Consider the following 13,580-nt stretch of genomic DNA (forward strand, 5'->3'; position numbering starts at 1 on the left):
CGAAGGAAAATGGCTTTTGTTTTTGAAGATCAGCCCCAGGACAACACTGGTTTCTCAGGACAGTGTCATGGGCTCAAACATCTGCAGCTATAGCTTCCACCATAATCCTGAGGCGAGGGTTAACAGCATTCATGGGACAAGGCAATGCCATCTCCACGGAGAGAGCAACATCTGACTGCTCTCTGGTTACGGAGCTGTCCTGAACTACTATCTACCTCTTTGATGACCCTTGGACTATCCTTGATCAGACTTTGCTGTCTTTACCTTGCGCTAAATGTTAGTCCCTTATCACGTATCCGTGCACTGTAAATAGATCTGAGTGTAATCATGTATTATCTTTCTGCTATAGGCACAAAATGCTGGAGTAACAGCAGGACTGGCAGCATTTCTGGAGAAAAGGAATGGGTGACGTTTTGGGCCAAGACCCTTCTTCAGACTTGTCTTTCTGCCGACTGTTTAGAATGCAACAAAAGCTTTTAACTGTGCCTTGGTATACGAGGCTATAAACTAAACTAGACACAAAATGCTGGAGTAACTCAGCGGGTCAAGCAGCAACTCAGGCGGGAAGGAATGGGTGGCGTTTCAGGTCCAGAACAAGGGGTCACAGTTTAAGGATAAGGGGGATGTCTTTTAGGACCGAGATGTGAGCGTTTTTTTTCACCCAGAGAGTGGTGAATCTGTGGAATTCTCTGCCACAGAAGGTAGTTGAGGTCAGTTCATTGGCTATATTTAAGAGGTTGTTAGATGTGGCCCTTGTGGGATCAGGGGGTATGGAGAGAAGGCAGGTACGGGATACTGAGTTGGATGATCAGCCATGATCATATTGAATGGCGGTGCAGGTTCAAAGGGCCGAATGGCCTACTCCTGCACCTATTTTCTATGTTTCTATGTCGAGACCCTTCTTCAGGTTTGAAGAAGGGTCTCGACCCGAAACATCACCCATTCCTTCTCTCCAGAGATGCTGCCTGACCCGCTGAGTTACTCCAGCATTTTGTGTCTACCTTCGATTTAAACCAGCATCTGCAGTTTTTTTGTTCCTAAACTAAACTAGACCACCTTTCTGTTGACATCCAACAAAGATGGGCCCAGCAATGAGCGGCCCCTTCACCAACATCACGTGGGGGCGGCTACGGGAGCACGTGATTGGGGAAAGCGATGACGCGCGTTGTTGTGGCTCGACGCCCATGGCGGCGGCCACAAGATGGTGGCGGCTCGGAGCCGCGGCTGAGCGACTGTAGGAGAGCGGGTGCTACTGCGGCGGAGCGTGCCGCCATTCCCCGCCTCCTCCTTGTGGACACTGACGGGAGCGGGATGGAGGAGTCGGCACGACTTGCGGGAGGGCTCATGGAGCGGAAAGAGATCCGCATTACCGGGTCGGAGCTGGTGGAAAACTACACGGTGAGCGAGAGGAGAGCTCATGGCTGCTCGGGCTAGGCGGGAGGGCAAGGGGTCGGGGTGCGAGAGGGGAGGAGAGGGAGCCGAGGGCCGAGGGCGATCTCGCGGCGGACCTCGGACGATGGGGAGAGAGACCACGGGGATGGGAGGGTGGTGGAGGAGAGGATGGGGAGATGGAGGAGGGGAGGGGAGGGTGGTGGAGGAGAGGATGGGGAGATGGAGGAGGAGGGAGGGGGGGGTGGTGGAGGAGAGGATGGGGAGATGGAGGAGGAGGGGGGGGGGTGGTGGAGGAGAGGATGGGGAGATGGAGGAGGAGGGGGGGGGGTGGTGGAGGAGAGGATGGGGAGATGGAGGAGGAGGGGGGGGGGGTGGTGGAGGAGAGGATGGGGAGATGGAGGAGGAGGGGTGGGGGTGGGGGTGGTGGAGGAGAGGATGGGGAGATGGAGGAGGAGGGGGTGGTGGAGGAGAGAGGGTCACGGGGAGATGGAGGGGGTTGTGGTGGTGGGGGAGAGGGAGATCACGGGGATGGAAGAGGGAGGAGGGGAGGGTGGTGGGGGAGGAGGGGAGGTTGTTATGGTGGAGGAGAGAGGGAGATCACGGGGGGGGGGGGGGGAGGTGGAGGGAGACCACAGGGTGGGGGGTGGAGATCAGGGGGTAAAGGTGGAGAGAGATCGGGGGTAGGGAGGTGGCAGGGTGGGGGAACTTGCGGAGATGGAGGCAAATCAAGGGGTTTAGGGGTGGAAGGGTGAGATGGAGGGGAGGGGGAGATTGCGGGCATAGGTGGAGGGATGGAAGGGGAGGGAGGTGAAGTGGTGGGAAGGTGGAGGTGGGAGGGAAGTCATGGGGTGGGTGGAGAACAGAGTGGGGTTGGAGGAGAGATGGAGATCATAGAGGAGGTGGAGGGTGAGAGAGTTCATGGAGGGGAATGAGGGAGTGATCCCAGGGGTAGTTAAAGGGAGGTGGGGTTGAGGGAAGATGGAGATCATGGGGGGGGGGGGGGGGGAGTGGAGGGCCAGGGTGGAGAGTGAGGGCGATCACGATGGGGTGATGGAGGGGAGAGGGAGATGGTGGAAGGATGAGGGAGGTGGTGGAGGGCGATCACGGTGAAAGAGTGAAAGCACAGAGGTAGAAAATGATGGAATGGAGAGCCAGAGGGAAAGAGCAAATGGATGTATTCCAGGATTGGAAGCTGAGAGGATCCCTCTGCACTGTCACTCTCTGAATCCTACTCAAAAACGTTTTCTTAATAATATTGGTAAATTTTTTGACCTGCAGAGGAGCAAGTAATCTAGGATGAAGATCAGATGAAAAGAGAGTAGAGAAGACCAAAATGAATTACTGCCCTTCCATGATCTTCTTAATGTTTATGACCACAGGTCACAGTTGTATTAACTCTGTCTTAATATTTTGCAAATTGTCAAGGGCTGTTGGTAGCAACATTTTGTGACATTAGCCTAACAGTGTTTCGGCTAATGTATTGTCTCGAAATGAAGAAATGAGTTCAGTTTGAATCATATCCTACTACCTCTTTCATAACTTTGCCTTTCTCTCCATTTCATTTTCCAGGAATGAAATGCAGACTGCAGACATGTAGGATGGGATTTGGCCACATCTGTGTATTCCATTGAGTCGTTTAATTACTTTACTGATCAATACAGTGTTGAATTATTGGATATAATATAATCTTTGAATATAATATAATTAAGGAAGGTCTTAATTTGACGTAGCCTCCTGAGTTAATGCCATTTCCCTATGTGCAATTTCTGCAATTATCAGATATACAGTTACATTAATGGAAATGATTAGGAAAGAGTGTTCTCTGGTTCTGGCACTGCTGAATAAAAAACAGAGCCTGGAAACAGGCCCTTTGGTCCACTGAGTTGAAGCTGACCAATGATCATCCATTTACCAGTTGGCTTATTTTCTGGCTCCACAACTGGGACAGTCTTTGATATATTGCTTGTTGGAGAACAGCAAAAGAGCATTCTCAGGACTTTGTTGAAACTGAATTAGTGGATTTTCTTAATTATTGGCTGTCACTTCTATTAACATTCTGCTATCATACTTTTTTGGTTTATCAAAACACGCTGACATCCAGACCCTGTCTCCAGCTCCACTCTTGCCCTATAGCCTGATTGCCAGCCCTGACGGCCATTTTGGGATTTTGGTGGACAGAAAGCTGACATTTTAAAGTTTCATGCAAACCTAATGTTAGGTGAAATTATATCTTGGAAATCAACATCACATTATTAAGTGGCATTTTAAGTTTGCAGATGTGCATGGAAGCTCTGTAGGATGTGGCTTAAGAAGATTGCAATCTATACATTTATTTTTGAGAGTATTGACTTTGCTGATCTTTTTTTGTTTCTATGGCATCCATATTGAGTTATATCCATGTATGTTTGCTGGATGTGGGAGATGAAGAATGAAAATTCAAACTCCACATTTCTGTATTTGGTCCTATTCATGGATAATTTTTGGATTTGAGGCAAACCAGAATTTATAAAGTGATATTGTTGTAATGCAGACCGTATAGAAGCAAACCTCTGGTATAACACAAGAACAAACAAAATTGAATCTTGAGTAGGATGTTTAGTTTCTCCTATCTGCTTTGTGGTTGAACAAGATCATGGCTAATCTTTTGCTTCAAAGCCACATTATTGCAATTACCTTGTATTGCAGACTTCCCTTAATATCCAAAAATCTAGTTTTCTCTTGAATATACTTGCTTCCACAGCTGTCTTTGGTGGACAATTTCAAAGTTTCACTATGCCCATAAGTGAAGAAATTTATTTTTATTTTTGACTTGAATCACAAGCCCCTTATTTTGAGGATACTCTTGGTTCTAGACAGCAATGTAGCAAATGCTGTAAATACATCAAATCACACAGCATCTCTGGAAAGAGAAACAGAATTAATGTTTTAGGTCAAAGACAACTTATTAGAACCTGATGAAGGGTCTTTGGCATGAAACGTTAATGCATTTCTCTTTCCAAAGGTGCAGCCAGATCTGCTGAGTATTTCCTATAATTTCTGTTCTCGTTTTAAATTTCTAGCATCAGCAGTTTTTTGTTTGATTTTCATTTGGTTCTAGATTCATCAGAACAAGAAACATCATCCTTAAATTGTAGTGCCCTGTTTTGTTTTAAATGTACATATTTCTGACATCACATCCCATTCTTTTACAACAGAATCTGCCTAATTGTCCTTATTTTGCAACCCCCATCACACGTCCCTTATTCAAGGAATTCATCTGATGACCATAGGCTTATTTTGAGATGAAGCTTCTAAGGAGCATCTTGAAGGAGTAAAGAAAAATATAAAAGTTTAGCGAGGTGACTCCAGAACTTGGACTGTTGCAGTTCAAGGCGCAGTCACCAATGGTAGAGAAAGGAAATTTGGAGATCAGAATTGCAAGAGCACAGATAATAGGAGCATTATGGGGTTGGCGGATAGTAGAGGTGAGAAAGATTTGAAAGCCGAATTGCAACGTTTTAGATTGCTTTTGCTAATGCTGTGTGAATTTGACCTGGTGTACATTAAGAAAGAGGATTGCATTTTCAGTGACCTCAATTTTCAACAGAAGGAGGAGGAAGGACAGCATAGAGCCTATAGCAGGCTAAGATGTTATTACTTGAGCAGTATGCTTTATTTTATTCATGATTTTCTGAAATGTATCTTTACCAGCCTATTGAACCATTGAGAATAAGTGAGATGAAATGTAATTCCGAGTTATCCATTACAAAGTTAATTACATTTTAGATAGTTAACAAAGTGTAAAATGTGTTTTCCTGCGTATTTAAATTGTTGCTGCAGTTGGTTGCTCTTATTAATGAAAGTATAACTTTTATAGGTATATATCATAGAAGTGAAAGTTGGGAATCACCAATGGACAGTTAAACACCGTTACAGCGATTTTCATGAGCTGCATGAAAAGGCAAGTTTTTTCATATTATGAAACATTTGTGGTGTTGTAGATTCTTTCAAGTCGCTAAATGTGTGGGATGCTCTGCTCAATTTGTATAAGATTTGGGTGTATTCTTTACAGCCTTGTTTTATTCATATTGGGAAAGCCATTAATCAAACTATCCACACTGGCCTTTGTACGTTTTTAGTTCATCATAGCTTTATCTGTGTTTCACTGAAGTAAATAGAAAAACAACAGTGCATGTTCCATGGATTAGATGTCAATAATTGGACGTTTTATCACAGGAAGATCTGTTTTCCCCCATCTCGTATTTGTTTACTCACCACCTCTTAATTGTGGAGCACAGAAAATAAATTAAATACCTAGTTATCTCCAAAATTTGGCTTTTTACCTTTTTCTTTTGACTCTGCTGAAGAAGTCGTCATCATTTTAGTGTAGGAAGGAACTGCAGATGCTGGTTTAAAACCAAAGATAGACATAAAATGCTGGAGTAACTCAGCGGGATAGGCAGCATCTCTGGAGAGAAGGAATGGGTGATGTTTTGGGTCGAGACCCTTCAGACTAGTCAGAGGAAAGGGAAACAAGAGATTTTGACAGTGATGTAGAGAGATATAGAACAAATGAATGAAAGATATGCAAAAAGGTAACGATGATAAAGGAAATGAGCCATTGTCATCATTTTAATGCTGTTCTTTATCTGCAATTTGAAAGATTTATTATAATTGATATGCTCTTTCCTCTTCCTCTGCTCTCCCAGTCTATTAAGATAACCATGATATGAAAAATTTATCAAATCAACACTTCTCCCTTCTCTAGTAAATGCTTTGTACCTGGAGTGAAAAGTTTTATTCAAATTAGAAACCACTATCTAGTAGCTTGTGTTTTATGCAATGTATTGAAATATGAATCGCCTGATGTTTTTTTTTGTTCTTTAACATCTCTCCTTTTTTTAAAATATGTAGCTGACTGCAGGAAAAAAGATAGATAAAAATCTGCTTCCACCAAAGAAGATCATTGGCAAAAAATCCAAATTGTTTGTAGAAAAAAGGCAGAAAGAATTGGAAGTCTATTTGCAAACTCTTCTGGCAAAGTTTCCTTATGCTGCCCCAAATGTTTTGTCACATTTTCTGCACTTCGATCTATATGTAAGTTAAAAAATATATTCTGCAGTATATATTTTGCATGCTCAAGTATGTTTTTTTTTAAATAGATATTGAATGTTCTGTGATCATTTTTTAAATGCAGTAATTAATGTATTAAAAACTAGGAATTTAAATGATAATTAAATAGAAATTAAAAAATAAGATTTGTGGAAACACAAGGAACTGTTGATACTGGAATCTTGACAAAAACAAAGTGCTGGAGTACCTCAGTGTGTCAGGCAGCACCGGTGGAGGAAATGGATATGTGATGTTTTAGATTCGGACCCTGCAGGTTGATAATAGTAAGGGGGAGGAAGCTGAAAAAGATGTGGGGCTGGGACAAAGACTGGCAAGTGATAGATGGATACAGATCAGGGGGGGGCTTGCTTGACAAATGGATGGAGTAAATGCTGGAGATGAAAGGATGTTGAATAAGGAGAGGAGTGAAATATAAAGCCAGAAGGTGGTGTACAGGTGGAAGGGGAAGGAAAAGGGGCAGGAGAGGGGTGAAAATGGGTATGCATCGAGGTGGGGTGGGAGGGGGGGAGGGGGAGTTGGGGCACAGGAAAGAAAGTGGGTGTTACTTAAAATCAGAATTCTATGTTCATACTATTGGGTTGCAAGCTACCTAGTGGAATATAAGGTGCTGCTCCTCCTGGTTGCCTGTAACCTCACTTTGACAATGGAGGGGGGCCAGGACAGAAGGGTCCATATGGGACTGGGAAGAGGCGTTAAAATAGTTAGCAACTGAGAGATCCAGCAGACTTTGGAAGGCAGAGGGCAAGTGTTCAGCAAAATATTTGCTAGCCATCGGTCTTGTTGATGTAAAGGAAGCCTCATTGAGAGTATTTACATTCCTTCTCGTGCAATAGAAAGCCTTATGCAATTTTTTAAAGTAAAGTCATTCTTTTTTAGTATTGCGAAGTGGTGCTGGGTTTATGACACAACAAATAATTTAACCAGTAAACATTTAATGTGCTAAGTGAAGGAAATCAATTCTAGGACCGGCTCCCAGTAAAAGCAGAATAACTTCTCAAGAAAAGTGTAGTTTTAAAAATATCTTAAATTATACGAATAAAATCAGTCTGCCGCTTACATCTGTTCAGTCACCAATGTTGAATGGCAGATGATTTATCTGATAATCCTCACCCTAGCTGGTTATGGCATGTCAGTAAACGCAACCTTGAGATAATTTTATGAATGTTGGCATCACTTGAAACAAGCCCGCTCTGGTTGTTGTAAATAGATGATGATAGTTATTCTGTTTGAACTGCGGGATGCAACAATTTGTACAAATGAATGGCTTGCTTGGCAACATCAGAGGACGGGTAAGAGTGCAGCACATATTCAGATTCAGCTGGGATCCTACACGCTCCAATGGAGTGATCACGGTAATTGTCATCTCAAAAATGAGCTGGTTATGTTTGTTAATCTGATGGCTTTATCTGTTTTAGAACTAGTTACTATTAAATACATTCCTTTTGTTTCGAAAAGAAGAATTTCAAATTATTAACATGTTTAGATGACATTTTGATGTGTGTTTTCTGGATTACTAGTCCACTGTATTTTTATATCCAATATCATTTTTGCTCATCTGCACAAACCTAGCTGTGTCAAGAGTCCCAATTTACTTGTAAAACAAATTTATCCTATGTCCAGCTTGTATACACAAAGTGAAATTCATTCACTATTTGGAATAGCAGTAACTTGGCATATTGCATGATTTTTTCATTCACTTTTTTTCGGATAAAGCTCTTTGCCTTCCATTTAAAAAAAAACAAAACAGTACAAGTTTCAGAAATCCTTTTTGTATTTTGTTTTCGCAAAAAGTATTGATCATTCTTGGGTTACAAACTCCCAACTTGTAGACATCTCAAACGTACAATTGAGTTCCTATCAATTCAAATGTTTGACATATGTACACACATTTGTTCCTGTAGGTAGCAATTTCCTAATTGTGAATGCTCGATCGGACACATCTCAAGTTTCCCACACCAAGGCCAGCCAGTCATATTGAGAAGGCCATATTGTGAGCAGTGTTTGCGATTTTTTACAAGCATTGCACGGGTATTGTGCTTATAGATGTACGAACAGATGCACTTTCTGACTTATGGGCATCTCAACGATGACCCTCACCTGTGATGCTCTTGAGAAAACAATCCAAGTATGTCCAGCCTCTCTTGATTGGTAATACCCTCTAATTCTGGCAGCATTCAGTTTAACGTCTGCGGCACTCACTCTAAAGCCTCCACATCCGTCCAGCTATAGGGCAACCACAAATGCACATGCCACTACAAATGTAGCCTCATCAAAGTTTTATAAAGCTGCAACATGAAGCCAAGTTGTTCTAGGTTGAGAACAATACTTGGCATTCTCAGCAAATGGGAATGTTACTTAAACATAAATAATTGTACTTATTTTTTCACCATTCCAATTGGGAACATTGGGTTAAAGGGTCCTCATTCCAGAGTTTTGCTCATTCTGTCACCTGAGTGGTCATAAGTTGCAGATTTTGTTTCCTGAACCACTGTTAGTTCTTCATGAAGAGCACCATTTTTCCAAGGCACACATTATTAATTTTCATCTTGTGACACAAATGTCAGACATCAGATTGAACTATGAATAAAACATTTTTCGAAGGAGATCGAGAGAAATTTTTTAGGGGCAGGAAGCAGCCAATCAGCTGCTCTTCTTTTACTTTGTTATGGTAATCTTAAACTACAATAGCAAAGAAGCAGCCGCTTGATGTTTAAACCTCAAACAACATGAGTCAATTTTTCCAGTCAATTGTGCCTAAATCCATCCCCTACTTGAAGAGTGCAGAAAAAGAATGAACCTTCTTTCAAAAGAAAATGACCGACACACTTGTATAAAAGTAATCTCGTATTGATCTGGAATGCATAGATACAAATCCTTTTTTTCCCCGCTAACAATCATTATTTCTTTTAAAGGAGATAAATGGCATTACGGCTGCCCTTGCTGAGCAACTGTTTCACAAAGGTATGGTTTTCAATTTTTTATGTCTTGAAATTTAGTTCTTGAAATTAATTCTTGACATTTGTCATGACAATCTAAAGTATCATCTGTGGTCTACCCTAAAATTGCAATAATCCACTTAATCTATGAAGCAACATATTTACTGAAGTCAAGAAACTTATAGATAAGATGAAAAGATTTCTTCTGTAGCTGTACATTGTAATTTTTGAAATTCTAGAAAACAATTCATGTGCTACCTATTTTCTTTTAGCACATAAGATGAAAAATCTATCGGGAGTTTATACATTGATGTAATTTCCAAATATTTTCTGTAACATTTAAGTGTAGTCTAACTTTCAGTCCTCTTGGTTTCAGTTCCACTTTACTCTAATTGCCAGATATCTTTAAAAAGGGAGGAAGATGAGTTTGTTATCTGATATTCTAATTTGGCATTCTGTTCTGGGGACGGTTGTTTGTTTCTGGCATAGTTGTCTGAAAAAGAGGGAGAAAGGTCTTGAAGAATTTTGTTAGTTAACCATGAGGCAAAAGTTAATGTCTTGGCCAAATGCATGTAATCTAGCATGTATTTTGCCAAGTTCATTTATCTATACATCTTTTAAACTTTTCCAACTTTAAAATGTGTCTTTTTAAAATAGGTGAACAGTTGCTCTTAGCTGGCGAAGCATTCTGTCTGAGACCACTGCAGTTGTATGCAATCACTCAACAACTGAGACTAGCCAGTCCCACCTGTGCCAGTGGAGATGCAAAGACTGATCTTGGCCACGTCCTGGACTTTGCTTGTAGACTTAAATATTTGAAGGTAACATTTCTATTCCTCTGAAAGCCTATAACTGACACATTTTTGATCCGTTACTTTATTAGGACAATTGCAATTTTCATCTGCTGGTTCTAAAGATTGCTCAGGTGCAACAAGTGTTCACATTTACTTCAATATTTACTTCAAAATTATCTATGTGGAGGAATAGAATAGATTAACAGGACTTAAATCAAAAGGCTCATCTATTGACTAGGCAGTTTAGAGAACCACATCAGTTCATTTTGTATTTTCTCCTTCATTGTAGTTCTGCTATCTGACTTTGATGCTGTTTGATGCTTTTTCCAAATGTCTCCTTACCACTGTATGTTTCTTTTTTTTTTCCTAATCAGATGTGCAGCACTTTGGTCAACGTGGGTTGTTTTTAAATGTGCTATACAAATAAAATTGACTTGACTTGACTTACCTGAACATGAAACCGAACCTCTCGGAAAGGGTCTGCTTTGCTACACTTTCATTTATCATGTTAATGCTGAACAATCAATGCTCACTTCAGAAGAATATTAAAGACTCAAGTATTCACATGTTGAGTACCATTCATCTAAAAGTCTGTATTTTTAACAGATCACGGGCACTAGAGGATCTGTGGGTAACACCAATATTCAGGAACATCTCCTTAATTTTGATTTATCAATTTTCAAGTCTGTTCATCAGATTGAGGTTAGTAATTTTGATGTGCTAGTTTTGGTGGCAGAATCTTTTTGCCAATTTAACAAACCAAACGCAAATATTAACTGTTGCACCAAGACATTTTGGAACCATGTGCTTCATGAATTTTATGTGATGATCCCTTATCGTTTTTATTTGTGGAAGTAGCCGGACTCCACTTATATTTAAAAATTCCAATTGCCTGTGAATTCTCTTTCATAACTCTATTCAGTTTTGAATAGATTTGATGGTGGAGTCAATTTAATTTATATTCTTCCACTTAATTATTGTATGACACCGTTTTAATGTACATTAAAAAACAAAGTTTCTATCAAATGGATTCCTCGCTCGAATTGACTAAATATCATGCTTAACATTGTTATGGCTGACAATCTTTCTTCACAGTTCAGTTTATTTGAAAAATAATTACAGAATAAATGATATTTTTAATATTTAATCTAACTTTCATTGTGTTTGATACCTGGTGGTAAGTTTAGATTTTTTTTTTACATTGTGGTCTTCTAGATAAGTAATTGTGAAGCTGAACAAATTATTGGGCTTCCTTCCCTGAAGAACACGTTGGCTACAATGACGGTGGCTTTTTCAACTGCTTCAATGAAGGTAACATTTCAATATATTTGTCATGTTTCCAATTTATTTTGAAAGGTACATTGTTATATTGAGATGATCCATGATTACAGGTACTTACGATACTTCGACTTGCGATAGTTCAACTTTGCGATGGTGCAAACGGTAGCGATGCGCAGCTTGCTTCCGGCCACGTGATCGTGTGTATTAAATGCATTTCGACTTACGATATATTAGGTTTCCGATGGGATTCTCGGAACGGAACCCCATTGTAAGCTGAGGAACACCTGTATTGTTGGTATTCTTGACACCTTGGATTTTGCAGCAGGGTGAATTTAGATACATTGTTGATAACATTATTATAATTTGGGGTGTTGGCTTTCTGAAATTACGAAAATAAGCACCAAATGGGTGGAATCCCTAACCCTAAGCCTATATCCTGTTTAAAAAATATGATTTTAGTCTGGATAATATGGGGTAATTGATAGCCATGAATTTTAAATGTACTTTTAGGTACTAACATGATTGGCTGTATATTTAGCAGTCTAGCAATTATTAGGAACAATATTTTTGCAGAATGATATATGTTGCATTGACACAGATGCACAGGCACACACATGTACATGCACATATTTGTGGTAAAGGAACTAGTAAAGGAATGCCATTGTGGTTGGTTTTCCATCAACACTTGGCTGCTCCGGTATTACGATTCCTGTGGGATAAGTAAGCACTTCATGATCTTTCAAAACTGCAACCAGCAGGCTATGGTTATCAGTGCATACACACCAACCTTGGAAGTTACCAATGTGCTTGAGGACAACTTCAGCCTACAACACAGAGAGACAAACTGATCCTTCTGAGCAACTTCTGCACCAGACTCAGAAAAACTGCAATCCTCCAACAAGGTGTAAATTGGCAAGGAAGAAAGAAGGAAAGTTAACTCTAATGATGTCTTTCAGATAAAATGCTTGGAGCATGGGCTTGTCATAATCGCCCTTTTTTTCTTGAGAAATGAACACAAGCCCAATCCTAGCATTAGCTCCTGATAAACTGTCCTTGTACAATGAAAGACTGCCAGAATGTCCACTTCACCAAGTGATAACTGGCAGTTTCACTGACCATGAATTAATCTGTTATTTCCATCAGCCTGGCTCCAAAATGCTTCAAGAACTTCAAAGCTGATGGTGTTGAGGATCCCACAAAAGTATCTCTTCTTGAAAGTAGATTCTATAAGATCACCCCTCATCCTCCTGCGCTCCAAGGAATAGAGTCCCAGCCTACTCAACCTCTCCCTATAGCTCAGACCCAGCCTTGTCTGAAGAAGGGTCTCGACCCGAAACGCCACCCATTCCTTCTCTCCAGAGATGCTGCCTGGCCCACTGAGTTGCACCAATATTTTGTGTCTACCTATCTCTTCTTGATATGTGTTTTGCACAATCTGACAACTCTGCATTCAGGAGCTCCCAGGTGTCTACTGTGTCAGAGCTGTAATGCATTGCACCATATTTGAAGAAAACCCTTTGCTTCTCGACCATTAAAGCCAGGACTGCTTTGATGAGAATGATCAGGAAATTCAACAATTAATTGAGCACAAAACCAAGGCATTCTATATTGAAAATTCAACCATGCCTGGGGATGGACGGAGGTGCCTGGCTTTATAGACATTTGAAGGTTGATATCTAATGAACACCCTTTAACTTGAGGAACAGATGATGGATAGAGTGCCAGAGGTCAAGTAACTTGCAAATAATCATGACGAACATGGGATTCATCAACTTGGCCGTGGCCAACTGTATCCAAGCCTGCTCCATTGAGAGCCAAAGAAAAGCTGAAAATATCAGAACAGAAGCAGTCACTGCTCACTGGAAGACATTTTTCATAAGTCATCCCCAATAGTAATTCTGTCCTTGATGTGGGTGCTCTCCACCAAATACTTCAGTCCAGCCTCGCTGCCGCTCCTGATTTAAAATGTCAAAAGACTTATAATAACTTAAAAATAAGAATGTCTTAGGAATCCATAGTATAGCTGCTGAAGTTAATCGAGTCCATTTTTTGTAACCTTTTCGAT

At 40.8% G+C, this 13,580-nt stretch overlaps 1 protein-coding gene across 4 annotated transcripts in view; it reads left to right on the forward strand.

Annotated features, from left to right (window-relative positions):
* Positions 1–1,177: 1,177 nt before the first annotated feature.
* The window catches only part of nisch (nischarin), a 46,757-nt gene continuing 34,354 nt past the window's right edge, over positions 1,178–13,580 (forward strand). For all 4 annotated transcript variants that reach the window (XR_013548361.1, XM_078414031.1, XM_078414032.1 and 1 more), the window contains exons 1-7: positions 1,178–1,398; positions 5,249–5,332; positions 6,286–6,468; positions 9,417–9,465; positions 10,098–10,261; positions 10,841–10,936; positions 11,450–11,545. Coding sequence is in view for 3 of the 4 variants with exons in the window: in XM_078414031.1 (XP_078270157.1) it covers positions 1,312–1,398; positions 5,249–5,332; positions 6,286–6,468; positions 9,417–9,465; positions 10,098–10,261; positions 10,841–10,936; positions 11,450–11,545 (759 nt within the window). In the remaining variant the exon portion in view is untranslated. The remainder of the gene's footprint in view (positions 1,399–5,248; positions 5,333–6,285; positions 6,469–9,416; positions 9,466–10,097; positions 10,262–10,840; positions 10,937–11,449; positions 11,546–13,580) is intronic.

This window comes from Rhinoraja longicauda, chromosome 17 (genome assembly GCF_053455715.1).
Source record: "Rhinoraja longicauda isolate Sanriku21f chromosome 17, sRhiLon1.1, whole genome shotgun sequence".
Taxonomy (NCBI): Eukaryota; Metazoa; Chordata; class Chondrichthyes; order Rajiformes; family Arhynchobatidae; genus Rhinoraja; species Rhinoraja longicauda.